At 52.4% G+C, this 25,985-nt stretch overlaps 8 protein-coding genes across 8 annotated transcripts; 3 read left to right on the forward strand and 5 right to left on the reverse strand.

Moving 5' to 3' along the window:
- Positions 1-200: 200 nt before the first annotated feature.
- BDV17DRAFT_46076 (Zn(II)2Cys6 transcription factor) lies at positions 201-2,348 on the reverse strand. Its single transcript, XM_073764557.1, has 3 exons — positions 1,677-2,348; positions 1,099-1,630; positions 201-1,054 (listed from the first exon to the last, which is right to left on the reverse strand). The coding sequence occupies exons 1-3, from the start codon at positions 2,189-2,191 to the stop codon at positions 515-517; spliced, it is 1,587 nt and encodes a 528-aa protein (XP_073617210.1). The 5' UTR covers positions 2,192-2,348; the 3' UTR covers positions 201-514.
- A 124-nt stretch (positions 2,349-2,472) lies between these two features.
- On the reverse strand, positions 2,473-2,941 carry BDV17DRAFT_46088 (uncharacterized protein). Its single transcript, XM_073764558.1, has one exon. It carries the CDS (start codon positions 2,831-2,833, stop codon positions 2,573-2,575), a length of 261 nt encoding a protein of 86 aa, XP_073617211.1. The 5' UTR covers positions 2,834-2,941; the 3' UTR covers positions 2,473-2,572.
- Positions 2,942-4,031: 1,090 nt separating this feature from the next.
- Positions 4,032-5,441, forward strand: BDV17DRAFT_289984 (uncharacterized protein; the record flags this gene model as incomplete). The annotated part of the gene is made up of 1 exon (XM_073761798.1): positions 4,032-5,441. The coding sequence occupies one exon, from the start codon at positions 4,032-4,034 to the stop codon at positions 5,439-5,441; it is 1,410 nt and encodes a 469-aa protein (XP_073617212.1).
- A 454-nt stretch (positions 5,442-5,895) lies between these two features.
- BDV17DRAFT_289985 (major facilitator superfamily domain-containing protein) lies at positions 5,896-7,865 on the reverse strand (the record flags this gene model as incomplete). Its single annotated transcript, XM_073761799.1, has 3 exons — positions 5,896-6,966; positions 7,063-7,449; positions 7,515-7,865. The coding sequence occupies 3 exons, from the start codon at positions 7,863-7,865 to the stop codon at positions 5,896-5,898; spliced, it is 1,809 nt and encodes a 602-aa protein (XP_073617213.1).
- Positions 7,866-8,706: 841 nt separating this feature from the next.
- BDV17DRAFT_289986 (FAD-dependent oxidoreductase) lies at positions 8,707-10,247 on the forward strand (the record flags this gene model as incomplete). The annotated part of the gene is made up of 2 exons (XM_073761800.1): positions 8,707-9,337; positions 9,406-10,247. The coding sequence occupies 2 exons, from the start codon at positions 8,707-8,709 to the stop codon at positions 10,245-10,247; spliced, it is 1,473 nt and encodes a 490-aa protein (XP_073617214.1).
- Positions 10,248-10,367: 120 nt separating this feature from the next.
- Positions 10,368-16,667, reverse strand: BDV17DRAFT_259497 (acyl transferase domain-containing protein). Its single transcript, XM_073757446.1, has 4 exons — positions 11,634-16,667; positions 11,099-11,587; positions 10,939-11,054; positions 10,368-10,892 (listed from the first exon to the last, which is right to left on the reverse strand). Exons 1-4 carry the CDS (start codon positions 16,237-16,239, stop codon positions 10,476-10,478), a joined length of 5,628 nt encoding a protein of 1,875 aa, XP_073617215.1. The 5' UTR covers positions 16,240-16,667; the 3' UTR covers positions 10,368-10,475.
- Positions 16,668-17,330: 663 nt separating this feature from the next.
- BDV17DRAFT_46177 (uncharacterized protein) lies at positions 17,331-23,254 on the forward strand. Its single transcript, XM_073764562.1, has 5 exons — positions 17,331-17,559; positions 17,605-17,631; positions 17,680-18,116; positions 18,163-22,973; positions 23,059-23,254. The coding sequence occupies exons 1-5, from the start codon at positions 17,462-17,464 to the stop codon at positions 23,185-23,187; spliced, it is 5,502 nt and encodes a 1,833-aa protein (XP_073617216.1). The 5' UTR covers positions 17,331-17,461; the 3' UTR covers positions 23,188-23,254.
- On the reverse strand, positions 23,159-25,251 carry BDV17DRAFT_46156 (SRR1 family protein). The gene is made up of 3 exons (XM_073764561.1): positions 24,499-25,251; positions 23,502-24,371; positions 23,159-23,422 (listed from the first exon to the last, which is right to left on the reverse strand). Exons 1-3 carry the CDS (start codon positions 24,948-24,950, stop codon positions 23,305-23,307), a joined length of 1,440 nt encoding a protein of 479 aa, XP_073617217.1. The 5' UTR covers positions 24,951-25,251; the 3' UTR covers positions 23,159-23,304.
- Positions 25,252-25,985: the final 734 nt, after the last annotated feature.

The following is a 25,985-nucleotide window of genomic DNA, read 5'->3' on the forward strand; positions in this document are numbered from 1 at the left end:
GTGGCTCGGAGTTTCTCTCAGAAGAACTCAACGGCTTGGGCAGACTCCGGTCTGCCCGGTCTAGAGGGTAGGCTACAATAGGGGGATAGGCTGAGTATATATACAGAGATGAGCAGATTGACGCTGTAGTTTCCGCCACAGATCTGAATGATGATCTGATTATTTCAAGGATTTACTCTCAACTACACGCTTTACACGAAACCTGCGCCAAAAATGACATCGTCCGTCCGTATCTCCCGAGCGCCTTCTATGAACCCGTATGAGATGAAGCACAGTCACAATCATGCGCCGCCAAAATACCCCCGAAATCTAGTATAATGAATCTCCTGAACAGCTTGCCTAAGCAGACACCGAATGTCGTGGGCTATGCGATGCGTTCTTTACGCCATCGAGATCTTGGAGGCAACCCATTACATCGTGCAGCATATTGTCAAACGCTGCGTCGAGATACGTGTGGCCGGCGAAGAACTCGGTGCACATCATCAGGGGAATTGGCGTCAATGGGTGAACCTGACTAGTTAGTTTTGCCTCTAAAAGCAGAGGAACATTGCAGTACCTTGAAGTATCCTAGTTGCCCTTGCAGCTTGATCAGGTTCACCACCTCATGTGCAGCCAGAATGCACAGTCGCTCATACTCAATAATGCTCAGGAGATGGTCTCCCGTCTTCCATGTGATCGACTCGAGCACGCTATGCAGGAACAGAACCATAGTCTGGGCAACAATGCGAGCAAACAATAACATTGGATCGACTTGTGGCAATGATGATAGCATTTGTATGCGGGTGTTGAGGATCTCGTGCAGCCATTGGTGTCGTGTCCAAAAGCCCTCGAAGACGGTGACATCACCACTGATGCTAAGCTGTTCTACCGCAACCTTCTGTCTATGCGCCAGCGCTCGACCACATATTGTCGCCAAAACAATACATTCGCTGAAGGGTGAGATAGAGTGTACGGTGTCGATACCGGTTCTCGCCATCACTTCGGGCAGGTATGGCGTTACCACGGGCTGGCCTGCTTGAAATTCCTCTTCAGGACCCGGCAGACGGGTTGCGATCTGTGTGGGTTAGTACTGCCTCGGAATGCTATCGGTCCACATACTAATTGTTCGTTCAGAGTGAAGGGCAAGCCGTTGTGGAAGCTGATGAAGCGATCAAGCGAGTAGGCCATCCAGAATGTACGTCGACGCTCTTCCAAGCCAGTCCAGTCAATTAGGTTCGTCTCCTGGTCTTTAGCCACCATGACCGGGTGGTTAGGGTCGTCCAGCTCGTACAACCGCATCCCCAAAACAAGGCGACAGCATCTACCAGCGCTCATCCATGCCTGCAATGGAGACAGCTGCATATATTCGTAGATGCAAATCAGGACCCAAGCCTGCGCCTGCTCAATACCGGCACTCGCGTCGGCCCCGGGATTCCGATTGTCCATACCGTCTAGCATCCGTCTCGTTTCCTGATACAGAGCGTCACGAATGGTTCGAAATTGTGCCGAGACGGAAGCTGCGACTGTCCACATGGCGTACTGCAGACATGACTGGGCTTCAGTCTTCTCCTGCTGTCGTGACCAGATGTGATATCGCCAACGCTGGAGAATCGGAGCGAACGGATGAACGCGGTCAAAGTATAGTTGATCACTTGTTTGGTCAGCGTGGTTTCCACAATTTGGCATTTTCGACTTACAGATCAGCCCGCATCAGCTCAGAAACGAGTTCTGAACGAGGCAGGCCGGGCGAGGCCGGCGATGTTGTGTCTGCCCGTTGGCGCTTTGGTGATTGGGTGCCATCTCTCGACCTAATTAGTCCTCGGATATTGTCCTCTTCCGACTCATAATCGAGTTCCGCGCCTTCGAGAAGGGCATTGACCTGTCGATCGATATCGGGATGCCGGTCGGCTAGACAGCGTTCAAGGGCGGCTACTCGCTCAGCTAAGGTCTTTGACGATTTGACGAGCAGCAGCTTACCGATGCGAGTTCTGAGGGTTCGCAATTGGCCCTTCCGGGGCCCGCGAGGCAGCCTCGTGGTGCTAATCTTGCACTCAAGTCCACTCTCATAGCAGACCTGACACTGTGGTCGCTGCCGGTCACAGCGGACTTTGCGCCGTCGGCACTCCTCGCATGCAGACCCTGGTCGCTGACGGGAGGTGTGGGCGTGTGAAGTTGAAGGGGCAATTTCGGCTTTCATTTGGGCGTTGAACATCGGAGCGTGCGTTTTGCTGCTGCAGGACGATGCGAGGATGATGGTTCCCTGCACGAGACTTATAGAGGACCCTGGCGCTTCGTGCGTCTTGCAGTCGATGATTTAAGTAATAGGAACACGCAACGATAATATCGAAACCCGCAATAGGATCCTTTCTTTTTCCGGTTGTTGCTTTTCTCATCCTTCAAGGAGGAAACAAGATCTGGAATGATGAACTATCTTGCTACATTGGAAGACTAGCCAATGGACTCGAGACATCTCAGACAGCTCTCTGCAGAATGAGAAAAAAAAAAAAAAGAAAAGAGGCGACTTGGGATGGAAAATGTGAAGGTCACGGCCTCTGCGCGCGAACGTGTGAGGGGCAGACAATGTGATAGTGGTCTAAGAGCTGCATGCTGCAGGAGGCACATATTCAGTGGCGACAGACGCCAGCAGCTCGGCTCTCGAACGGGTCCCTGCCGGAGGTTGAAGATCGCGCTCAGCAGGTGTAGTGCGACTGACGGGGCAAGGGAAGACACGCGACTGGCCAAGAGGCGGAAACTGACCCCGGTCCGGCTGATGTCGGTGAGCAGAGTGCCAGAGTATTGAGATATGAACTAGCTCACCCGACATTACATCTGCAGGATACATCTGGAGATACATCGGCGTAGGCGATAGTGGGGAGGGTGCAATGTAGCGACAGTGACCGCATCGGTGTGAGCCCCTCAGCCAGCCACCCTCCAACAACAAGGGTGGACACTGGGGCTTGATTGGATCTTTCCTTCGCTATCATCATCTTCATGGATCGACCGCTCCGGCCCTGACAATCTTCTGCACGAACATCGTCACTAGTGTCTGAGCAGAGGCTGAGGACGATATTAGGAGTCGTTCATCCGGACCTCCTGACTGGCTGACGGCAGACAGCCCCGAGCAAATATCATCTCGCTAACGTCGGACGTTGGCAGGTTTGATATTTCTTGGTGCGTATATATTCTATGGGCGCCCGCCGAGGCACTGTTTCGTCCAGGTGTAGGTACCCCTACCAATGCTGACCGGAACTGTCCACTCATGGTCACACGCGGCCTTGTGACAGTGGGTAAGACAGAAACCCATGATCGACAGTCCAAAATTGCCTCGCTGTCTTCAGTATCTTGACTGTGGCAGTCTGGCTGTCTGCAGATCCGCGCAACGCGGTACTCGAATAATGGTAGATGGGTCACGATAGATTCTGGCCGCATGAATAGCGGATCCGATGGCCATGCAGCATCGATCTCGATCTCGGGTTTGGTTCTTCTGCACTGCATCAATGCCGCCATTGCCACGGAGACTTCAACCGTTTCATCCTGAGTCGAGGAGCTGTCAGTTGCTGACGATCAAATGCCCTGCATTGCATGCTCTCGGACCTCCTCGCTCGAGCTGGATTCAAGAGCTCAGATATAATCACGATCATGAGCAACTTGAACGAGCTGCAGGATGAGCCCCTCCAAGTTCGCGGCGCAGGGTGGGTAACCTGGAGCGGACGCTGGTGATACTAGTGGCTATAGTATCGCGACTAATGCCTGATCAGCGCGCCACAATTGCAGACTTGGAAATCGGGAATCCGAGAATCTGACGACAGTCTCTACAGAAGGCGACTCTGTACCCTGCAAGGTTGGCCTGATGTCTGCCTTGTGTGAGCCGTGGGCTACAGATTCTACGGACGACTACAGCACGTTTCGGTGGCACCTTCGTGCGCCCATCTCGATCGCGATGCTCCATTTCTTCATACGCCTCGTCTTCGACTCGACGGTGCAGTAGCCCGCTTGTTAGTAGTATATGAGACATCACATAGCACTAGATTCAAAGCGCAGGAACCATCACGATGTCATTCACGGACATACTCGGCCAGCTCCCTCTCCTCAAGAGCTACACCCACATCCTCCTCTGCTTCCCTCTGCCCGACTCGCAGCGAGACTCAGTGGTCGACTCGCTGCAATGCGCCACAAAGCGCCTCTTATCCGCATTCCCCTTTCTGGCAGGCGTCGTCGTCCACAAGGATATCGCACCCGGCCACTCAGGAACCTTCTCTGTAGAGCGATTCAGTGATCCTGACATTGACCCCGAAGAGAAGGTCACTCGCATCCTACACATCAGAGATCTCTCCTCCGTGCTACCCCCTTACAGCGCGCTCCAGTCAGCCCGTGCACCCCCATCTATGCTCCCAGGAACACTCGTCGCGCCCTCTCGCCCCGCATTCCCACGCATCTATACGGAGTCGTCAGCGCCTGTCCTTGATATCCAGGCCTCCCTGATCAGCGGCGGGTTCCTGCTAACTATAGCCGCACAACACAATGTCATCGACGCAACGGGGATATTCTACATTGCACACGTTCTATCTCGACTAATGGACAACCATCCAGATCCGATTCCCGCTGCTGAAATTGCACTGGGAAACATGGACCGAAGCAGCCTCATTCCCCTACTACACGATGACCTCCCCTTACCCAAGGAAATGGAAATGTTCACGCAGGAGTACCCAAAGCCATTACCTCTTGAAATCCTAGCGCAGTTCAAGTGGTCTCTCGTTCATTTTCCACCCGAGTCACTAAAAGCAATTCACGACGAGGCTGTTTCAAATCCGCGGGATCTCGTAGCCGGCGGAGAGGGCGTCTCTGTTAATGATGCCGTTACGGCGTTTGTCTGGAAGAGACTTACCCTCGTTCGCGCCGCTCATATGAAGGCCAAGGAAGAGGGAGAACAAGATAAAACAGATGTCGAAGAACCAACAACCCAACTAACCCGAGCCGCGGACCTCCGCCGCTGCATGTCCCTCTCCCCCGCATACATGGGCCACATGGTGCGCACATCCAACCTCCGCCTGTCAGTCTCAACCGTGACAAACAGCTCCCTATCGCACCTCTCCTCATCCCTCCGCGCGTGCTTGAAAGCGCACACGACAAAGGCCTCAATAACAAACTACGCAACGCTCCTCTCCCGCACAAGCGATAAATCCAAACTCCTCTACGCGGGCGAGTTTAACCCGCTCAACGACTTCAGCGTGAGTTCTGTCGCGCATGTCGAGATGCCTAGTTTTGGGAGGGATTTGGGGAGGCCGGAGTTTGTGAGACGCCCGACCTTTGGGCCGCTGCCGGGGGGGATGTATGTTGGTCCCGGATCTGGAAGGGGGCCTGGCGGGCAGGGGCTGGATGCGGTTGTTTGTTTGAGGGGTTGGGAGGTTGAGGGGTTGACGGGGGATCCAGAGTGGAATAGGTTTGTGGAGTTTGTTGAGTAGACGCCGGGTTGCCCTCGGTGTTGGGTGCTACAAGTAGGTCAGATTGGCGGCGAGGCGAGTGTGGAACAAGCCGGATAGTAAATGCTATATTATTGATTTGGTAAGTTGAACAAGGATTATGATTTGCTGAGATGTTTTGTGTACATCACTCTCTACTCGTATATTTGAAGGCATCTCCCCTTTGCAGGCATTGGGTCCAAGGCCCTATGTGCGGTGAGCAGTCCAGAGGACCTTGACAGGGGTTCAATCCCACCCCTCTATCGGTCGCACTGCGTAGTATGCTCCTGTTGGTTGCTCCCTTGTCACAACTACAGAGAAGGACTCAGTGTTCAATTCAGAGAGTGAGAATTTCTCCTAAGCTACCTGTTATATACGGTACAGATACCCCGGAGATAAACCAACGAGCCCTAACGTCACAACTTACACCTTCCCCCATATCCCCAAACCAGCCTTCCTACTTCTCCTTCCCAATAACCCTCTGCTCGGTTCTCAGCGCCCGATCCAAATCATACTTCTTCACCCAAAAACTCAAAAGCAGCCCTACCCCCGCAACCCCGGCCATAAACGCCCAGATGACTCTTAAACTATCCGTATACGCCTGCTGCAGATGTTCCTTGCCCAATTTCTGTTCTGGGTTACTACCATCCATCTCCTGAATGATTGTAACAAGCGCCGCAGCGTCCTGGCTTAATTCCTGTGCGCGGGCGCGCCATTCGGCGTATTGTCCCAATTCGTACCTCATTCGGTTTTGAAATATCACGCCGCCCAGCGCGATTCCGACAGCCTGCCCGAACGCCCGGAAGAACACGACCATCGCGACTGATACAGTCAGGTTCTTATTCGTCGCTGAGGCCTGCACGGTGCATACAATCGCAGCCGTTAGGAACCCAAGCCCTAATCCGGATGGTATATTCAAGAAAATCCAACTCGCCGTGCTCGTGTGCGGTTCCAGAAGCGTAAGGAGACCCAGACCGAGAATCGAAAGGCTCCAACCAACCCACAACCCCCACCGATACGACCCCGTAAGCGTAACAAGCACGCCGCAGAAAATCGCGCTCGGCGCGACGGTGAATGTTTGCGGGAAGAGGGCGACGCCTGTCAATATCGGCCCGAACTCTTTCACGGCTTGGTAGTATAGCGGTAGGTAATAGAGTGCGCCCCAGAGGATAAGGCCCTGCAGGGACGACGTTATGAATGCGATGACTGCGCTGTGGTTTTCGAAGACGGAGTGTGGGATCATGGGGTTCCGAGCTTTTAGGGAGTAGAGCGTGAACGCAGCCAGTCCGGCGAGGCCCAGGATCAGTGGGACAAGGGTCCGCCAGCTGCTCCAGGGGTACATTACCCCGCCCCACGTTAGCGGGATGAGGAAGACCGAGATGGATGCTGTGAAGAGGGCTGTGCCCGCGTAGTCGATGCGCGAGAGTTTTGAGGAGAGTGAGCCAGGTGGCTTGGACAGGTTGAAGAAGAGCAGGATTAGGATTGCGGATATGCCGATGAAGGGGAAGTTTATGTAGAAGATCCATCTCTACCCACACAAACACGCAGGATTCAAATCATTAGCATCGCATAGCAACCTCAATGGAAAGGATGGATAGGTAAGGAGGGAATGAAGTGTACACACCCAAGAAACATCCTCCGCAAACCCACCCCCCAGTATGGGCCCCAACACACTCCCCAAACTATACATCGCGCCCAAAACCCCATAATAGTTACCCCTCAATCTCAACGGGACTAAATCCGTAACAACGACTTCAGAAAGAACAGCGATGCCGCCGCCCCCAACGCCCTGGATACACCGACCGACCAGGATCTGCGTGAAGTTCGTGGCGATCCCGGCGACCAGGGCGCCGACAAAGAAGAAGGCTAGTGAGATGAGGATGATAGGGCGTCGGCCGAATATGTCGCTTAGTGTTGCTGTTGTTGGTTGGAAGACTGTGCTGCAGAGGAGGAAGGACGTTCCGCTCCAGAAGGCTTGCATTGCTGTTCCGCCCAGTTGGTCGGCCATTATCTATCGCTGTTAGCGTACGCTACTGCGCATCTGGGGTAGATGATTGTTTGGGCAAGGAGGCTCACCGGCAAAGCAACAGAAATACTCGTCCCATCCAGCGAAACCATAAGAGTGAGGACAGCCAACGCGCAGAAGATGAGACGGCCGGTATTGGTAAGCTTGAAGTCGCGGTAGTCTCCAGCTGTGGCGCTGTCATTCCCTTCAACACCCTCATCCTTACCACTGGAATTCTTCTCCTCATCTTGGGTATTTGCCTTCGCCCCCGGCTCGCAATCATGGGCTGGTGCTGGCCTTGTCGCTGGATGTTGGAGGGAGGGATAGGGTAGGGGCGGGATTTCCTTTGACAGACTGCCAAAGTCTACCTTCCCTTCTTCGGGGATGGGGGAGATGGGGGAGATGTCCGAAACCGAGGTCATCATGGTAGGGTACTGAGGTGAGGTGTACCTTGCAGACTCAACTTAGACTTTCCAGACCGACAAAGGCAGACAAGAGCAGGGTAGTAGGGAGAAGGCGAGGAAAGCCACGACAGAGCCAGCCTAGAACCTGGAAGCGTCGGTAGGATACCCTTCCTAAACGAACGGGTACTGACGCCTACCTACTCCCGGACAAGGGCATTGCACGCCGCCAACAAGGCAAGACAAGGCATACTCGCCATGCCAAACAGAAAGGATACAGGGCAAGATGGGAGATGAGTGTAGGTAGCACAAGTCCAACATGAAACACCGTCCCAGACCCGTACAACATCGGAAAAAAAGCAAACGGATCTGCGGCTCGGATATGACAAGCGTCTCGTCTGACAGGGGTAAAAGTATCTCGGAGCACAGCGTCGCGTCGACGCCGTGAGACATGTATCTGTTCCGGACTCCGGAGTATCTACCCCTAGCCAAGAAAGTTAGTATATGCAGTCTTCCTTACTATGTTACGTTACATAGGTACAAGGCAATGCGATGCAAGGCATGGACGTTGAAGCACTGCATCTACATCGGAGTCCGGCAATGCACATTTCATATGCCCCCGGCAGCCTCAATGAAGATACAACGTAGGGCAAGCCTCAGGTACACTACAGCCTCGCGAAGTCTCATACAACGAGGTTTGTACCGCTGCAATCACGACGTCTCGAGTACAAAAGACCCGATGGGGGCCGACCCGTTGGTGACATGGTGCACTGACACTGACACCACCATCACCACCACCACCACCACCACAATCAACAATCTCCTGTTTTGAGTCGATTCGAGAGCATTCCATTCCATGACAATGGCCAGCCCTAACACCAGTACCAACACAAACGGCAGTACGAATGGCGGCACCGATACTAACGCCAGCGCCAACTCCAACTCCAACTGGACTACCACGGAGCCCCTAACAGTCGCAATAATCGGTTCCGGCATAATCGGCACGGTCCTCGCCCTCGGCCTAGCATCACGCAACATCCCCGTAAAAATCTACGAACAATCCGGTTCCCACCGCACAATTGGCGCCGGAATTGCATTCACCGCAAACGCGCGCGAGTGTCTTTCCCGCATTGACCCGCGCCTCGAAGAATGTGTCACGCGCGTCGCGACGGTGAACGGGGACCCCGGGGATCCGAATCATTGTATGCAGTTTGTCGATGGGTACTCGCATGACCCGACCCTGAATAGGGGGGTCGGGAGTGAGATGGGGGGGAGGAAGGTGTATAGGTTGCATGCTGGGAAGAGGGGGTTTGAGGGGTGTCATCGGGCGGAGTTTCTTGGGGATGTGCTGGGTATTCTGCCGGAGGGTGTGGTGGAGTGGGGGAGGAGGGTGGAACGGTATGTTCTCCCTGAGGAGGATGGAGATGGCAGGGATGAGGGTGGCAAGGTGAAGCTTGTGTTCTATGATGGCGGTACGGCAGAGGCAGACGTTGGTACGTATGACTTCTTCCCTTCCCATCCGGGCAAGTTAGGGCTAACCTGACACCAACAAAAACAACAGTAATCGGCTGCGACGGCATTAAATCGCGCATCCGCCAGCTCCTCTTCCGCGACACACCAATCTCAAACCCAAGCTACACACACAAGATCGCCTTCCGCGGGTTGATTCCAATGGCCCTCGCAATCTCGACGCTAGGCAAATACCGCGCCACAAACCAACACATGTACGGCGGGCCCGGGGCGCACGTACTGCATTTCCCCGTAGCGGGTCAGAAACTCATGAACGTCGTTGCATTCGTGCACGATCCTGCTGAGTGGCCGTTGAGCAGGAACATGACGCAGCCTGCGAGTGCGAGTGAACTTAAGGGGGCATTTGAGAAATGGGGTCCTACGGTGCGTGCGATTATCGAGTTACTTACGGTGAGTGAGGGGTTGGACAAGTGGGCTGTTTTCGACCACTTTGAGTACCCGGCGCCGTATTATGCTCCGCCTCTGGGGGAGACAGGGGCAGGGAGGGTTTGTATTGCCGGTGATGCGGCGCACGCGAGTAGTCCGCATCATGGGGCCGGGGCAGGGATAGGCGTTGAGGATGCGCTTGCGCTGTGTACCGCTCTTGAGAAGGCGAGGGATGAGATTGGGTCTGGGGTCAGGGGGAAGAAGGAAGCATTGAGTGCTGCGCTGGGTGCGTATTCGAACGTGAGGCTTGAGAGGTCGCAGTGGCTTGTTAGGAGTAGCCGGGAGGTGTGTGGGACTTATGAGTGGGTAAATCCGGAGATTGGACCGGATTTGGAGAGAGGGTTTGAGGATGTTAAGGAAAGATCTCATAAGATTTGGTATTTTGATATTGATGGGATGTTGGGGGAGGTCGAGGAAGGGTATTGCCGGCTAGTTGAAGCGGTTTAGGGCTAGGATAGATTGCGAACTATCTAAGGGTTGAAAAATAGAGTCATTGGAACTGAAATTGCTTCTACTCTTGAATAATAAGAAAAGGAATAGTTTGGCCCTACCCATGAAGAATTACCAGGAAGCACATGCTATACAGGACCGTCAGCCGCAACAACTCTATACTCGCATTTTGTATCTATTACTATCCCATACTAATGACAGATTGATAGACTAAGAAGAACAGCACTAAGAATCCATGTCATCCAATATATCCCTCAAAACCGGACTCTGCGTCAGCTTAAATGCCTCCTGAATATACTCCCTATCCAACGAAAATGGCCTGGCCATAAGGTTGGGTATGTACCTGCCCACCAACTGCTCCACGTCGATATTGTCAACCAGGAACCCCGGGCGCAGAAGGCACTGCCGGAACCGATCGACCGTGTTGCGGAGGTGGCTGGAATGGAACGGGACGTCAATTCCTTCTAGTGGGACAGTTGCCTTTCCGCGCCGGAGCTGGATCGGTCGAGGGAGCCTTTTTGCTTCTGTGAGTAGGGTATCAATGATGTCCTGGAAATTCGCTGCACATGGTTCGCAACCTGGTGCTTCGGGTGCGGATGCAATGTGGTCGATCAATTTTCCTAGGACGTACAGATTCGCTACCTAAATATGGTCAGCGGCGTCTTCATCTTTTGGCTGGAAGACTTACTGTTCCTGAACACACATACTGCTCTCCTTCGACATTGAAATTCACAATCTCGAGCAGCTCTTGGCTTTGGGCCGCGATTTGGCTGACGAGGCAACCAAGCGTGGTTTGAGTAAAGCCTGGCGAAATTAGCTTTGGCAACGCATGCCGGTGCGTGGCTTACATTTTCCCACCCGTTTAGGGTTCATTGCTACCATCCCATACGTTGTCGCGTCTTGATCGTCGCGGGCTACAGATGCCTGCATAACCGATCCTCGGTAGAACGCCAGCTCCACTAAAGCTCCCGTAGGGATGGAACGAGAAAGCGCAGATAAAGCCCCAAATTCTCCGAGGGAATGGCCTGCATACACAGCCTCGGACGACACGTATCCCTTGGCGCGTAGTTCGGCAAACGCGGCGGCCTCGAATAACAGAATGGCTGGCTGGGCGAATTGAGTTGAGTAGAGTAGGCCTTTCGGGTGCGTGAACGTGTAAGATGTTGATGTGGGAGTTAATCCAGCAAGAACTGATTTTTGGGCGCGACTCCCATCTGAAAGCACGACTTCCGTCGTCATTTTCAGATACCTCTGTCGGATTCTGCGACCGTTTCGGCCTCCGAAATGGACTGTTAGGGACTTGGGGTTGTTTCGCACGATGTCAAGAACCGACCAGCCTATTGAGTCAGTGAATTGGTGACAATGAGCGGTAACAGAGCATACCATAACCGTCGAACAATTGTTGATCAATCTCATCCCACACGGCTTTTGCGACTGGGCTACTATTGTACAAGCCCATACCCATTCCTTTGCTTTGACTCCCTTGACCTGTAAACAGATATGCTGTTCTTGGTTGTTCGACCTCAGCATCGGCATCGAGGACTTGCTCATCGGTCTCCTTCCTATTCGCGGTAATTGCAAATCGCATACGCCCTTCGACCATGCCAATGTGTTTTAGCTTTATGACGAGTTTCTCCTTGGGCATGACCATGTCAACGAATCGCGCCTCAAATCGGCGGAGCCGCTCACGGTTCCCTTCGAGTCCCAGATGCTCGAGTACCTTCTCCACGATGGCTGAAGTGCACATTCCATGGCAAATTGTCCCAGGGAGCCCAGCCAAGTTTGCAAATATTGGTGACGTGTGGATAGGGTTGTGATCTCCTGACAGCTGCGCGTACGGTTGATTGCTGGGAGGCATCTCGATTTCCATTGTAGATTGCCCGGCCCAGCCTGGGCTCTCTAGCTTGGTACGAGCCTCTGCTGGTTGGCCTCTGCGTTCAAGAAAGTCCAGCACTGGGTTTCGCGTACAGGTGTCTTTAAAGTTGACTGTCCCGAGTTCCTGCTGCTGGAAACCATTCGACTGAGAAACGGCCTTTCCTGTGACTTCAACCTCCACCAACCCATTACTTTGATGCCTATTCGTGGTCACAAGTGCAAAAGTAATTGTCTTCCCGACAAGCGATAGCGAACAATCGCGTGGCTGGAACCAGTTCCGACTCAGGAGGAGCGACTGTTCAAATTGCGATGTAACCTCAAAGGTCCATCTGCGCTCCTTGAGCATGCGAAACGCCGAGATAGTCATTGAATCCTTAGACCCGCGAAAGAGAAATGTCGATGTAATAGTCATGACAGGGGCTCCGGCTCGAAGCAGTCGGGCTTCTACAACGAGGACCCTGCCCCCCTCGTCTTCATAGACAGCCTGTATCCTTGACTCAGAGCTGACAGTATCGCCTAGCCGTAGAGGTACTGCGTTGGAGTAGTATTCAAATGTGTTTGAACAATGGACCAAGCGAAGGAGGTCACCGCCAATTTGTCCTATAGTCAGTGGTCGAGATATCACATCCCATGCGATGATGATTCCTACGTGTATCGGTAACACGTCTGTGTTTGGGTTCATTTGTCGATGGTCGGCAAAAGCTGGGCCGACCGCCCCTGCGTATTCATCCAAGAAATCATGACTCAGGGTAGTTATCGGCCCGTAGAACGTACTCGCAGCCGTTTCATTGCCACTGATCCTACGTGCAAACCAAAGCCGGCTGTAAAACGACTTGATACGTTCATTGCGCCCCTTCATCACCTCGCGCAAGCCGAGCTCAGAATAATTGTAATGCAATCTCAATGGCTCTGACGCTTTTGGCGGCGTTATCTCAATAACAATGTCAACGCCGTTATGGCAAATAGCTTTCGCAGATGTAGATAAGCCATGCTGACAATGCACGGTCAGCATCAAATTATAGGCATCCGCGTCATAATCGAGACTGGTTGGTGTGGTGTGCAGCAGCCAGCGAAAGGGGTTCTTCTGACGCACGTTGTCCTGCAGGAGGAATTCGTTCTCGAGTAGCGCTTGCATCCACGGCGGAGACCGTCTTCCGGGTGTAATTTCGACACCTCCCGACGAGAGGGAGTGATCGTCAGTGAGGTCGGATAAAGAAGTGATTGAAGTATCAGAAGTCTCCTCACTACTTAGATCTCTTTCGTTCGACGATAGCGTCGACCACGAGGCAGGTGTGGTAAGGCCGCTTTTCAGGCTGGGAACCAGCTCTTCTGATATGACATCTTCCTTCAGTCGGCTGACTACTCCAGTCATGATGCAGTTTAGGATATAGGCCGCAGGCTCACTTTCAAAATTAGAGTACTGGGCTGCAACAGGGCCTTGCAGTATGCAAATCCTTTGCACATCTCGCCCTATTACCGCATCAATATCTTCTGCCTGCCATAATGAATCCTTCTTGAAGTAGACTTCGAAATTCTCGTCAAGGGCCGGGATGAAGTTAACTGGCTTCCGTCCTGGCCGCTTGCACTGCAACAGAAAGAACGAAATGTCCTCGGGATTCAAGAAGTCTTCTTTGGCAGCCGGACAGGCGTTCGCAAATGAGTCGAGGAATTCACCCGGAGACTCCTGTAGGAGACCGATGGTCAGTGCCTGCGCGCTACTTTCGACAAAGGGCAGCCTTTCTAGCCAGCGCCGCGCGAGCGTCATCGTAAGTTCGACGTACGATGGGTCAATCCAACGCTGCAAGCCGACGCACATTAGTTCAACCGAACGTTTCAAAACGTCGAAATATGTCATCTCTTCAAGATCAATAGCTTCACCATCGGCATTGCACCCGAACCAAGGTTTGGCAAAATCGGCATTCAGTCTTCGGATTATGGAACGACGGTGTCGGACCAGATACGCCATCCTTTCTGGTTGGGAAAGACTAAAGACAGCCTTGTCCATTTCAGCCCAGAGGCGGACCCCACGGGTAGCAATCTTATGGATAGGCTCACCCATCTCGGATGTCACGGTGATAACTCCCCCAGTGGCCCCAGTATACGTCCCTTCCCATTCGGCATCAGTAACGCCAGGTGTAGCAGTGATGATTTGGCGAACTGTAGTTGAGGTATGCGCCTCCTTTGCCACCATCATGCGACTTCCCAGTAAGACTCCATCAAAGGGCATAGCAGGGTGTCCCATTGCAGTAGACCAAGATCCGCTGAGATAAGGATAAACGCTATCGCTGTCGCCAAAGCCGCTCCCAGCAATGAGGTATACATTGGGCTGTTGTCGGATGACTCCATATGTAGCAATAATTGGTGCGTGAAAGTCTTCGAAAGAGTGATGTCCTCCGCCCCGTCCACCCGTCCATTGCAGGATGACCGGAAAGGTCGGGTGCCTTTTTGCGATTTCTATCACTTGTCGTATCGTGGATATTGAACTCGGCTTGAAGCTGATGTGCCGTAGTCCCAACGTCTTAATGTATTCACTCGCAATTTGAAGTGAAGGAACGCCAGCCCCTATTGTCAATCCGTCGATAGGGACTCCGGAGTGTGAAAGGCGGCGTAACAAGGGGATTTGCCATGAAATAGCGCGAGGATTTGCGTAAATAAGGTTACATGTAACCCCTCGTCCTTGTGGGATATTCCGTACCAGATCATGTATAGCAGCTTCCATGGCAGACGCGTTGTGATAACCTCCTCCCGCAATCTCTGCGTGATACCCGGCATTCATGATGGCTGCGACAAAGTCTGGGTGCACTGTGGTGGGAGTCATCCCAGCAACCATAATTGGCGGAGCTCCTAGTATCCGATTCAAACGCGTCTCCAGCCGAACCTTGCCACCAGCACTTAGAGTCGGTTGAAATTGTTGATCCCAACTTCGGAGCCTAGTAGAGCTGTCCAAAAGCTTTGGGGCAAACAAGTCACGCATAGTGCCCATATCAGGGTCCCTAGAATCAAGGTCACTCGCTTGCAGGACCCGAACTCCATAGCCTTCTTTGACTCGCTTTGTCAAAGCCGGGAGGCCACCTCGATCGAATGCAAGAATGTGGGATGCCGGGTAGGCTGAAATAGCAGTAGGCCAATTACATTGTTCAGAGGCGATAGCATCTATAGCAATTGACAGTACGTTTCCGTTTTGCTGGCGTATATCCAGACCGGTCCGGGTATGATAAACGGGGATTTTGAGTTGACGTGAAAGTATGACACGGTCCGAAAAATGCACCTTGACACGCTCCGCAGCCTGAACTAGATACGGTGTGTGGAACGGCGTGCTGACAGGAAGAAAGCTGCACTGAATGCATGGTTTTCGCTTTTTGAATGGAACTCGACTTTGGTCGTTGTCTGTTTCGGAGATGCTGGTTAAATAATTTTCCAGACGCAGCAAAGAGGCAACCGGCCCAGCTGCAACAAACTGATCGAAAGCATTAACCAGAGCCAAGCACATTTGTTGACCCTGCGGCAGACTTGCGTTCACCTGATTGAGTGTGGCTTCAATTGCTTGTCTCCTCAGGCCTCGTATGCTCAGCATGTACGACGGCGTAGTGGCATCATTGAACTCGACATAGTTTGCTGCGAGAACCATACTGCAAGGTGCAGCGCGATGACATTCCCAACCTAGGAAGAAAAGAAGTTCCACAATCTGCTGAACAACCTGGTAGAATTCATCCCATGATCCTGACGCGGCGATAGCAATTGCCGCTAGTAGACCCTGCGAATGGCCAGTACTAGCGTGCAACATAGACCTGAATTCCCCTGGATCGCATCCCGCAAGATGGCAAGTAATACAGTAACGGGCAAGGCTAAGCGACCCGATAACTGGAACACTCACGGGGGCAGAAGAGACGAATTCAAGATCGGGAGCACTCGTAGGATCGCGAAGCCAAGACTCCAGATCGATTTTCTGTCCTTTGTAATATGAACGGAACTCATCACGGCTGGATAAGTCATAAAGACATGGTCCGATGACTCCAAGCAATCGGCGCAACAACGGCTTGTATGACGTGTAAAGCTCTTCGAATTCCCGAACGCAGGTTCGACTAGATTCGCCTTGGCCGCCAAAGATAGCCATCGTCTGGAACTGACTAGCTTTCGCATGCTGAAAGAGAGCACTCAGGTGTCGTCTGGAACACCCGGGGTCGCTCGCCTCTCTGAGTCGATAGTAGGTTCCTAGCCATTTCTGCCTCTCGTCCGTCCTTGGCGTAGAGTTTGCAATCAGAGAGTGTATTTCAACTTCGTCTCCAAGAAATTCGGATTCAAACGCTTGTAGAACCGCAAAAAGCGAACAACGAGGTATTGTTTGCTGGTCGAGTAGGAAGTCAAGGAATTCGAGCGCGAGTTGTAGCGTGCTGGAAGCATGGCCTTGGATTGCATATGAGGAGAGGAAAGTGTTCCTTTGTGATTCGACCAAGGCAAAGTGTGAGTCTGGAATAGCAAGCTTGAATTTGACGTCCTTGAAGTTGAAGGATAGACAGGTCCTCGTGGACAGCGATGATGAAGACAACGACAAAGATGAAGGGGAAGAAGACGAGGAAGAAGGAGAGACTGCGAGCCGGAGCGTTGAGGGCCCGAGGTCACGGGAGCCACTCGCGTCCCCATCCAGAGCCAGAGCCATGTTGAATCGCTCTCTTCTTTTTCTTTTCTTCTTCTTCTGCTTCTTCTTTCTCTCTTTCTCTCCCTCACTCACTCACACATTGTCTTCCAGCATGAAGAGTTTGAGAAAGCAAAAGAACGCGCAACCCCTAGGATCTAGTTTCTCGCTCATATTGCTGGTCAACGGCCAGTACTACATTTGCAACCCAACCGAGTCGCCTCGTGTGAGATCTTCTAGTGAAGCGGTCTCGCCCCTTGTTTGATAGAGCTGACATGGTTCTAGCAATCTTAGGTTGGTGCGACCATGTGCTCAGGGCCAGCGCCTATAGCCATCCTGGCTTTGTCCCAGATCTCGGATTGTCTGCGGCCAGACTCGCATTTGCACACCACTGTGATACTCTTGGTATCGAGAATTCGAAGCATCTCGGAGTTTTATGAAAAGGACTCGACGTTGTCCAACGTTGCACACTCACATTGCTACCTAAAATCCGGCTCAAAACCCCAGAGGAGTTCCTAAGAACGCCGGTTCAACGGTTATGCGCAATGGTTGAAGGGTTCAAACCCTGAGTAAGCATTTTGTGTAAGACAGTTCTGTTTGAAATGGTGAATCTAGTATACTACGGCACCCAGGCTGCGCTTCTTCTCTGGCTCGTCACTGGCCTCCATATTCTTTGACTGAGCATCGAGTTTTTGGCCCCAGCATGGGTCTTTCTCATTTCGCGGACTCCGTGCCTTCCAAAAGCAAATACGGGCCTGAAGAGACAGATTTGGCTTTGAAGGTTTTTATCGAATTGTTATCGTGAGTAGGCTCGTCAACCATTGATTTCGCGAACTTACTCTCTAGATATCAACTAGCGTCACCTGTGCGATGGTGAGCGCAATCCCTGGATTCTATATTGGCAAGCATTAACCGAAGCAGGGTCGAAACTCAGCAGCATCTCCTTCGAAGCAAGCCATGTATCCAGAGATTTGTCGAGGTCGGTCCTCGGACTATCCTCGCCACCATGGCAAAGAAGTCTGCCAACATTCACTCAAATACCAATCCTTCCTCAAAATGGACCAACCCAGAGTTCTTTTCGTACCATGACAATCAGCAGGAGATCATGTATCAGTATCAGACTGACCCAGTCATTGAGCCGACTTCTCCACCTAGCCAGGTGCCTGTCGAGAAAATCGCACCCCGTCCATTCCCGCAGGAACCTCTTTCTACAGCCAAGAGCTTTCCTTTGCGCGCTGTCCCAAGTGCGGATCTTTCACTTCAGGCCAGTCATGTCGTCCTTGCTATGACGGCCCAGAAACTCCGACGCCGCTTCGACCAAGTCCCCGTCGAGAAAACTATTCGCGATCTTTCTGGAGGTAGGCCATCATCTGTCCGCTACCTGTTTGTTATCTAACTTTGCAGGAAAATCTACACTTCAGAACGAGCTTACTGGTGACCTTGTTGCCGAATTCGGACGTGTACCCGATGGCATTGAAGATAAAGCTTTATCGACCCTAGGCGAAGCATTGCAGCCAGGCTTTAGCGGAGCTCCTGGAAAGGTAATGTCCTCGCTCATTTCAAGATTTATCTCAAGCAAAATGCCAGCTGGTTTTAAACAGAGTGCTATCCAAGAGTATCTCAATTCTCGCTGGGGGTTTACACAATCTCACACAAAAATACCACTTTGTTTCGCAACCACCATGGAGCCGATCAATCGCATCGGAAACGCGGAGGGGGCACGAGCCTTCTTAGATGACTTAGTGGGCAGATATGCTATCTTTCAAGGTATCACGTTGTCTGCATCAAACCCGATGACCAACATTCAGGACTCTCCTTCACCGGCTGTCCTGGATTTAGGTAATCTGGATGATCTTAAACAAAGAACCGCCAGCCTCCATCAAGCGCAGTTTGACGCGCTGACAAAGTACCTCGACCTCGATCCCGATGTTTCAAGGGAACATACTCCGGAGTCGAAGACTCGTATATCTGATCTCGAAAAGACAATTAGCCTGCTGACCGCAGAGCTCGACACGCAATTTATAGAGGGCATCAATCCCATGTTCGATGTCAAGCAAGGTCGCCAATATGACTCTTGGTGGAATTGGTCCCGAGAGGACCTTGTCCGGCTACTGAACGAAATTTGCGAGAGCGGGTCTCGTGCCTGCCCTCCGGGCATGGAGCACCGGATACAGAATTTACTCAACAGATGGGATTCGAGCTGCTCGGATATAGCTCGAGCTCGGCTCGATGGGTTGCGCCTTCACAGCGACGCTTCTACAACCAAGATCCAACTGATACTAGAAGAAATACTTGCCCTCGGAGCCCGATCGCTCTCAATTGACCCTCTCTGCGTTCACAGCCTTCCGCCCATGCAGCCTCGAACAATAATTACCGGTTCAGGACATCTTGAATACCATGAAATCCCACGGCAGGTCATTCATTACCCCGAAGTAATAGCTGGCGGACCATCATGTGAAGAAGGCCGGGATACAGCTCCTTTTACTCATATCAAAACGCGACGGAAGGGGGAAGGGTGGTGTTACGATGCTCGGGCGACTAGTCTGTATCACGCAATGCTGGACGTAGGAGTCACGACTGGATTATCATATGCAAACAAAGCTGTTCTGGTAACAGGAGCTGGGCCCAAATCAATCGCTGCCAACGTGATCCAAGGACTTTTGAGCGGTGGTGCTCGTATTATTGTCACAACGAGCCGGCCTATATCGCAAAGTGCAGGGTTCTATCAGCAGATGTATCGCCACTACGGAGCTAAAGGGGCATCTTTGACCGTCTATCCCATGAACCAAGCGAGCAAGCAGGACTGCGAGATGTTGGTGCAACATATATATGGCCCTGACTCTCCCACTAGCGGTGACCTGGACTATATCATCCCGTTTGCTGCTATCCCTCAAACAGGGGAACCAGACGCAATAGGTGGTCGACAAGAGCTTGCACTCAGAGCCATGCTTGTTAATAGCATCCGCCTGATTGGCTTCGTGCGTCTCGCAAAAGAACGGCTGCGCATTGAAAATCGGCCAACGATGGTTATTCTACCAATGTCCTGCAACGAGGGCACATTCGGCGGCGACGGACTATACTCCGAATCCAAGATCGGCTTGAAGTCTCTTTTCAATCGATTTTATTCGGAGAGCTGGTCGAAGTACTTGACAATATGTGGAGCTGTTATTGGGTGGACAAGAGGTACCGCAATAATGCAGTCGTCCAACATTATAGCAGAACACGTGGAAAAACTGGGGGTGACCACTTTCTCACAACCGGAGATGGCTTTCAATATCCTCGCATTAATGGCGCCTGCGATGACTGCCCTTGCCGAGAATGCGCCCATTTACGCCGATCTGACCGGTGGTCTAGGCTCCATGTGGAATCTCAAGGAACAGATCTCAGAAGCTCGAAAATCGGTATCTGACAACCATCTGCTGCTGAAAGCCATAGCCGAGGAAGACGCTCGTCAACAAGCTGCTTTGAGCTGTGTTACAGACCCTGAGCCTGACGCCGACCTGCGAACGAAGGTCCGACGAACAAGGCTGGGCCCTCATTTTCCGTCACTATGCGACTTGGGCGCAGACTACCCTGACCTAAAAGGAATAATCGATCTCAGTCGAGTTCCGGTGGTGGTGGGATACTCTGAACTTGGTCCATGGGGTAACGCTCGTACGCGGTGGGAAATTGAACACCAGGGTCAATTTAGTCTAGAAGGCTATGTGGAGATGGCCTGGATAATGGGCCTAATACAGCACGTTGACGGACAGATCGAAGGCGAACCTTATGTTGGCTGGGTCGATGCAGAGACGCGATTACCCGTAAGGGATGATGAAGTTCCTTCAAAGTACCACGAGCGTATCATGACCAATGCCGGGTTGCGCCTGATAAGGCCTACCGAGAAGGACAATTATGATCCTAACCGAAAGGAACTTCTGCATGAGATTGCTGTGGAAGCAGATCTCGCTCCTTTCGAAACATCAAAGCCTGTTGCTGAAGCTTTCAAATTGCGCCATGGCGACAGCGTCACCTTACAGCCTATCTCGGAGGAGACTTACCGCGTCCACATCAGAAAAGGTGCAGTATTGATGATACCCAAAGCCGTTCCATTCGACCAAATTATTGCGGGCAAAATCCCGGAGGGATGGGACCCTGCGCGGTACGGTATCCCCGAGGACATTGTGCAACAGGTAGATGTGACTACATTGTATGCGCTTTGCTGTGTCTCTGAAGCTTTCATTTCCGCCGGCATAAAGGACCCTTACGAACTATACCAGCACATTCACGTCTCCGAACTGGCAAATTGTCTCGGATCTGGGGGTGGACCGATGAAAGTGATCCAGAGCATGTACCGCGACCGATACCTCGATCGCCAGATGAGAGGCGATATCATTCTAGAACATTTCGTGAATACCATGGGAGCCTGGGTCAATATGCTTCTTTTGTCGGCCACCGGTCCTCTCAAAACGCCAGTAGGTGCATGCGCCACAGCAATTGAATCTCTCGATATCGGATGTGAAACCATACAAGCAGGAAAATGCAAAGTAGCTGTTGTTGGCGGCTGTGACGACTATGGTGAGGAGCTAGCATACGAGTTCGCCAACATCAAAGCAACCGCCAACAGCACCGAAGAGTTATCCAAGGGAAGGACACCGGCTGATATATCTCGCCCAACTGCCAGCTCCCGCAGCGGTTTCGCAGAGTCGGCAGGTTGCGGTGTGCAGATTCTGATGAGCGCGTCGCTTGCAATAAAGATGGGTCTTCCCATATACGGCGTTGTTGCATATACACATATGGCAAGCGACCAGATCGGTCGTTCTATTCCAGCTCCAGGGAAAGGTATTCTAACCGCAGCTCGCGAGGCGCCTCGAGCCCGATGCTCGCCTTTGCTAGATCTCGGGTTTCGACGTGCGGCATTCAACGATGAAGTTGCAGAGATCAACAAACAACGATGCCATCGCAAGTTTTCAGGGACAAGCGTCGAGCCAGCTGCAAGTAATACTTACGACCTGAGAATTCGCGATGCCCAAAATCGATGGGGGAACAACATCCGCCTGTCAAACCCATCAATATCCCCAATTCGAGCGAGCCTGGCCACCTGGGGCCTCACCATCGACGACATCACGGTCGTTTCCATGCACGGAACATCCACCAAAGCAAACGAAGTCAACGAAGGCGACGTCATAAACACGCAGATGACCCATCTCGGCCGAACAAAGGGAAATCCGCTCCTCTCAGTCTGCCAGAAATCACTAACGGGCCACCCGAAAGCAGGCGCCGGCGCCTGGCAACTCAACGGCTGCCTCCAAATGATGCAGGACAGAATCATCCCGGGCAATCGCAATGCAGATAATATAGACAGCCAGCTCCGACAATTCGAACACCTCGTTTACCCCATGGAGTCGATGAAAGTCCCTGAGGTCAAAGCAACACTCCTCACATCGTTCGGCTTCGGTCAGAAGGGCGCTATCAATATCATGGTGTCGCCGCGGTATCTGTTCGCTGCGATTTCATCTTCTGAGTACGACGATTATCGAGTCAGAGTCATGAAGCGACAGCGCTCCGCGACGCCCGTCTTTGTCTCTAGAATCATGAAGAATAATCTCGTACAGGTGAAGAGTCACCCGCCGTGGAATGACCCCGAGGCGATGCGCAATTTCTTTTTAGACCCCACCAGCCGCGTCGTCGAGGGAAAGATCTCGAATGCGCCAATGGCACCATACGAGCCTCGGATCGAGCACAAGGATAAGGATCTCCAAGACCAAGGCAAAGGCCACGAGTCCGACCCCGTTGCCGTTGCCGTTCCCAACTCTGATGCCGCCGTCGCTGCCGCTGCCCCTTCAGCCTCGGCATCAGTCACAGAGACGCTCCAGGCGATGCTAGAGAGCATATTCCAAACCCAATCCCAATCCTCATCTCCATCTCAACCCGAAACCCCCGCAGGAGCAAACCCAATGACAACCTCAACCTCCACCACCGTCGGCGTCGACATCGAGCAGACAGCCAACATAAACATCGAGAACCCTCACTTTCTATCGCGCAACTTCACCCCCGCCGAGCGCGAATATTGTCTTGCTGCGGCGGACCCTCGCGCCTCGTTCTCTGGGCGGTGGTGTGCGAAGGAGGCGGTTTTTAAGAGTTTAAGGACGACGTCTTCGGGGGCTGGGGCTGCGATGGATGAGATTGAGATTGAGAGTGAGCGTGAGGGGGTTAGTGGGAGGCCGAAGGTTTTGGTAAGTAATTGGATCTTCTCCTTTCTCCCAGTCTTCTGACTTTCATTCTTTTTTGTGTGATGTTAGCTGACGAGGTAACATGTAGCTTCATGGTCATGCTCAAGAGGTAGCAGCCGCTGGTGGAATTGTTAGTATTGAGGTTACGATCAGCCATTGTGATGATACGGCTATCGCGGTGGCTCTGGCGAGTTGGAAAAAGGATGGCTTAAACTAGACTACCCAGTATCCATAGGTACAGCATCTAGCTGACTAGAATCAACGCCTATTTCAGACCAGCAACCAATCATCATATCAGAACGCAACAGAGCCCTCCTCTTTTCAATGTCAAACATCATCTGACATAGATAGTCAAATCCCCAAAGTACTCATCCGAGTCGCGCAACGGCACGCTGGCATAATGCTGCACCATATCCCGCACCCGCGGTGAGTCCGGATCTGTAGTAAACGGTCTAGCTCACGTTAGCACCAACCCCAACAACCATCCGATCCGTATAATAAGACAAAGAGAAGAGGTCAAGTAGAACATACACAACCCAGAATTCCTCCCCATCCCGTTCTTTCTTCTCCCACTGCGTAACCTCTTCCTCCCGCGCAACCGTATTCCAAATCATTGCCCCGGGCCATGCCACGTCCGCGACGATCTGCTTGACTGGGACATTCGGGCTAACGCTGAAAACAAGAGTGTGTTCGTCGATCTCGAGGAATCCCTTTGGGTCGTCGAGGGGCTCGATTCCGATTGATCGGAGCAGGGTCATGTCGACGTCGTTGTAGGCGGGGTCCTGCGCGTAGCATTTGATTTCGGGGTCTGAGTCTTTGTCTCGCGTATCATGGTTCATCCCTGTTGCGTTGCCGTTGCTGGGGCTGGTACTCGTAGTGGTCGAGGGATCCCTGTCGATTTTGATGTCACTGTGCCCGTTTAGGTACCCATTTGCATGCCCAGTTCCATTGAAGTGCATGGCCCCCGTCTCCTTACGGCTACCTTTTCCAAGAACCCTAGCCATCGTTTTAACAGCCGCGTGCTGTGCGTGCGCCCTGACACAATGAAACTCGTCCCCCAGACAGCCCAAACTACCCAGCCCAAATCCCACAATTTTGCGCACATTCTTGGTCAATTTTCCACTCACTTTTATCTTCTCCAGATGCCTCACAAGTGCACTGCAAGTCTCGCTCTCTTCCCATGCTGCTTCGTGCTCTTTGAACTTCTTTTGCACGTCAGCCAGAGGCGACTGCGGGTATAACTCCACACATGACGTATAACATATCGCCACGGGGCTATTGTCGCGCAGGCTTAGCTCAGGAAAGGATGGATGAATGCATGTTAGGTTTTGGATACTGCTGTATCCAATCCGGTATGATGTTCTGTCATGATGCGACCGGGAAGGCGCGCGGCCCGGAGGTCTGGGGTTAGGTCAATATACTCAAACACGCATGCTTATTTAAACAACCCTCTCTCTCTTCCGATGCAGTCTGCTTTGGCTGTTCTGTAATCATCCGGAAGTTTGAGAAGAATACAGGAAAGACTCACGCAAAATCTTTACACCACCCCGGCACTTGCAGACCGTAGTCGTGTTTCACTCCATCAAGATCCTCAATCTGGACATCGGCATTCCCGCTGTCGATTTGGCTATCTAGATCTGCAAGCAGAGCACGCGGAAAGAGCGGCTTCCCAGAGTTGTAGAGAGACCAGAGGTGGTCAAGTTTGACTTGAATCTTGGCGAGGATGTCGTCCTCGGGTTCGTTGTAGTCAGAATCGTGGTCGTGATCAAGGTCTTGGGAGGAGGCAGAGGTAGGGGTCGGCAGGCCCATGCTTCCAGCGTCGCTTTCCTGGAAATTTTCTTTGATTCCAGTTATGTCTTGGGTTGAAATATCCGAGTCTGAATCTGCTGGAGGTGATAGGGGAGGTTTGGGGATGGAAAGTGCGAGTGGGAGGGAAGGACCGGTTTGGACGGAAGGGCAGTCCATCGTTACAGGAAGCATGACTGTAGGATATGCCAGTACTAGAATCTCTGACAGTGAATGCCTGAGACTGAATGTGATCTATCGGTGTATATAAACGCGACGTCTCAGGCCGGACGGTCATCCCACTCCTTGCGCACCTGCCATCCTTCGACCGAATTAGTCGCGCACTTAGGCAAGCAAACGATAAAGTTGCGCTGGCAGGTCAGTATCCCGGTTCTCGCAGTTTTTTGCTTTTTTCCATCCTCTTGTTTGTCATAATCCAGGGCAACCGCAGTGCTTGTCTGGCCTCACCGCTTGAATCCACAACTAGTTTGAGCTGCGCATCGCAGTCGCCAATTCCAAGGCGAGACAGCGCTATAAAATACGAACCAGGCGGCTGGAATTGACTGTCTGCAAGGATTGGCTTGCCAGAGAATAATCGTACGGAATAAATGATTAAATAGGAAAGAGACCGTGCGCGCAGGCCGCCCTGTTCCGTCCCGTTTGAGGAGCCCTGACAGTTGGGTTCCTTCTGGGGCCGGAATGCAGCTGGAGCCAACGCAGAAGTGCCTCGGTAGGCTTGGCCTTATGCCATGGCATATTGACTCGCATATCGCGGAGAATCAGATAGTCAGGATAATCCTATTGTTTAATTGGGGACCAATTCCAAACGTGCATCGCCTCGTTCTGTTGGGCCGGAATGCGCGGGGAGCGTTTTAGTCTGTTTAGTGGGAGCGCTAGCAACGCGGGCCAGCATTGCTGGCTGAACTCTATGCTTGATCCCTTGTCGGTGTGCTCCATTTTCCTTTTGGAGTAGTCACGTCGTTGAGATAACATTGACATGGTTCATGCCGTGGTCATGGTTCATGACATGGTCCTCATGACCCCGGCTCGATCAATAGATCATCTGGATACTCCACTATACATGTGCGCGGCGCGGGGAGAGCGCTGCGCTGCAGTAGGCCCGTGAGCTAGGCCAGTAGCCTATCCGAGCTATCCTATCCCCTGCGGCTGAATGTTGGAGGGGAATGGATCGCCTAAGGGGATGCCGGAGCCTGGGTCCGAATGATAGTT

This window comes from Aspergillus undulatus (genome assembly GCF_047715775.1).
Source record: "Aspergillus undulatus strain CBS 261.88 unplaced genomic scaffold BDV17scaffold_15, whole genome shotgun sequence".
In the NCBI taxonomy this organism is placed as follows: domain Eukaryota; kingdom Fungi; phylum Ascomycota; class Eurotiomycetes; order Eurotiales; family Aspergillaceae; genus Aspergillus; species Aspergillus undulatus.

Bases quoted from the DNA above. Each gene is read 5' to 3' on its own strand.
- BDV17DRAFT_46076 (XM_073764557.1), bottom strand. From the start codon at position 2,191: ATGTTCAACGCCCAAATGAAAGCCGAAATTGCCCCTTCAACTTCACAC. The intron at 1,631-1,676 runs GTAAGTCGAAAA...TGACCAAACAAG, and splicing joins GAGCTGATGCGGGCTGATCT to TGATCAACTATACTTTGACC. The intron at 1,055-1,098 runs GTATGTGGACCG...TAACCCACACAG, and splicing joins TCACTCTGAACGAACAATTA to ATCGCAACCCGTCTGCCGGG.
- BDV17DRAFT_46177 (XM_073764562.1), top strand. From the start codon at position 17,462: ATGGGTCTTTCTCATTTCGCGGACTCCGTGCCTTCCAAAAGCAAATAC. The intron at 17,560-17,604 runs GTGAGTAGGCTC...CTTACTCTCTAG, and splicing joins GTTTTTATCGAATTGTTATC to ATATCAACTAGCGTCACCTG. The intron at 17,632-17,679 runs GTGAGCGCAATC...TAACCGAAGCAG, and splicing joins CTAGCGTCACCTGTGCGATG to GGTCGAAACTCAGCAGCATC.
- BDV17DRAFT_259497 (XM_073757446.1), bottom strand. From the start codon at position 16,239: ATGGCTATCTTTGGCGGCCAAGGCGAATCTAGTCGAACCTGCGTTCGG. The intron at 11,055-11,098 runs GTAAGCCACGCA...TAATTTCGCCAG, and splicing joins CCCTAAACGGGTGGGAAAAT to GCTTTACTCAAACCACGCTT. The intron at 10,893-10,938 runs GTAAGTCTTCCA...GACCATATTTAG, and splicing joins AGTATGTGTGTTCAGGAACA to GTAGCGAATCTGTACGTCCT.
- BDV17DRAFT_46088 (XM_073764558.1), bottom strand. From the start codon at position 2,833: ATGTATCTCCAGATGTATCCTGCAGATGTAATGTCGGGTGAGCTAGTT.
- BDV17DRAFT_46156 (XM_073764561.1), bottom strand. From the start codon at position 24,950: ATGCTTCCTGTAACGATGGACTGCCCTTCCGTCCAAACCGGTCCTTCC. The intron at 24,372-24,498 runs GTGAGTCTTTCC...ACCTAACCCCAG, and splicing joins GGGTGGTGTAAAGATTTTGC to ACCTCCGGGCCGCGCGCCTT. The intron at 23,423-23,501 runs GTATGTTCTACT...AACGTGAGCTAG, and splicing joins GGGGAGGAATTCTGGGTTGT to ACCGTTTACTACAGATCCGG.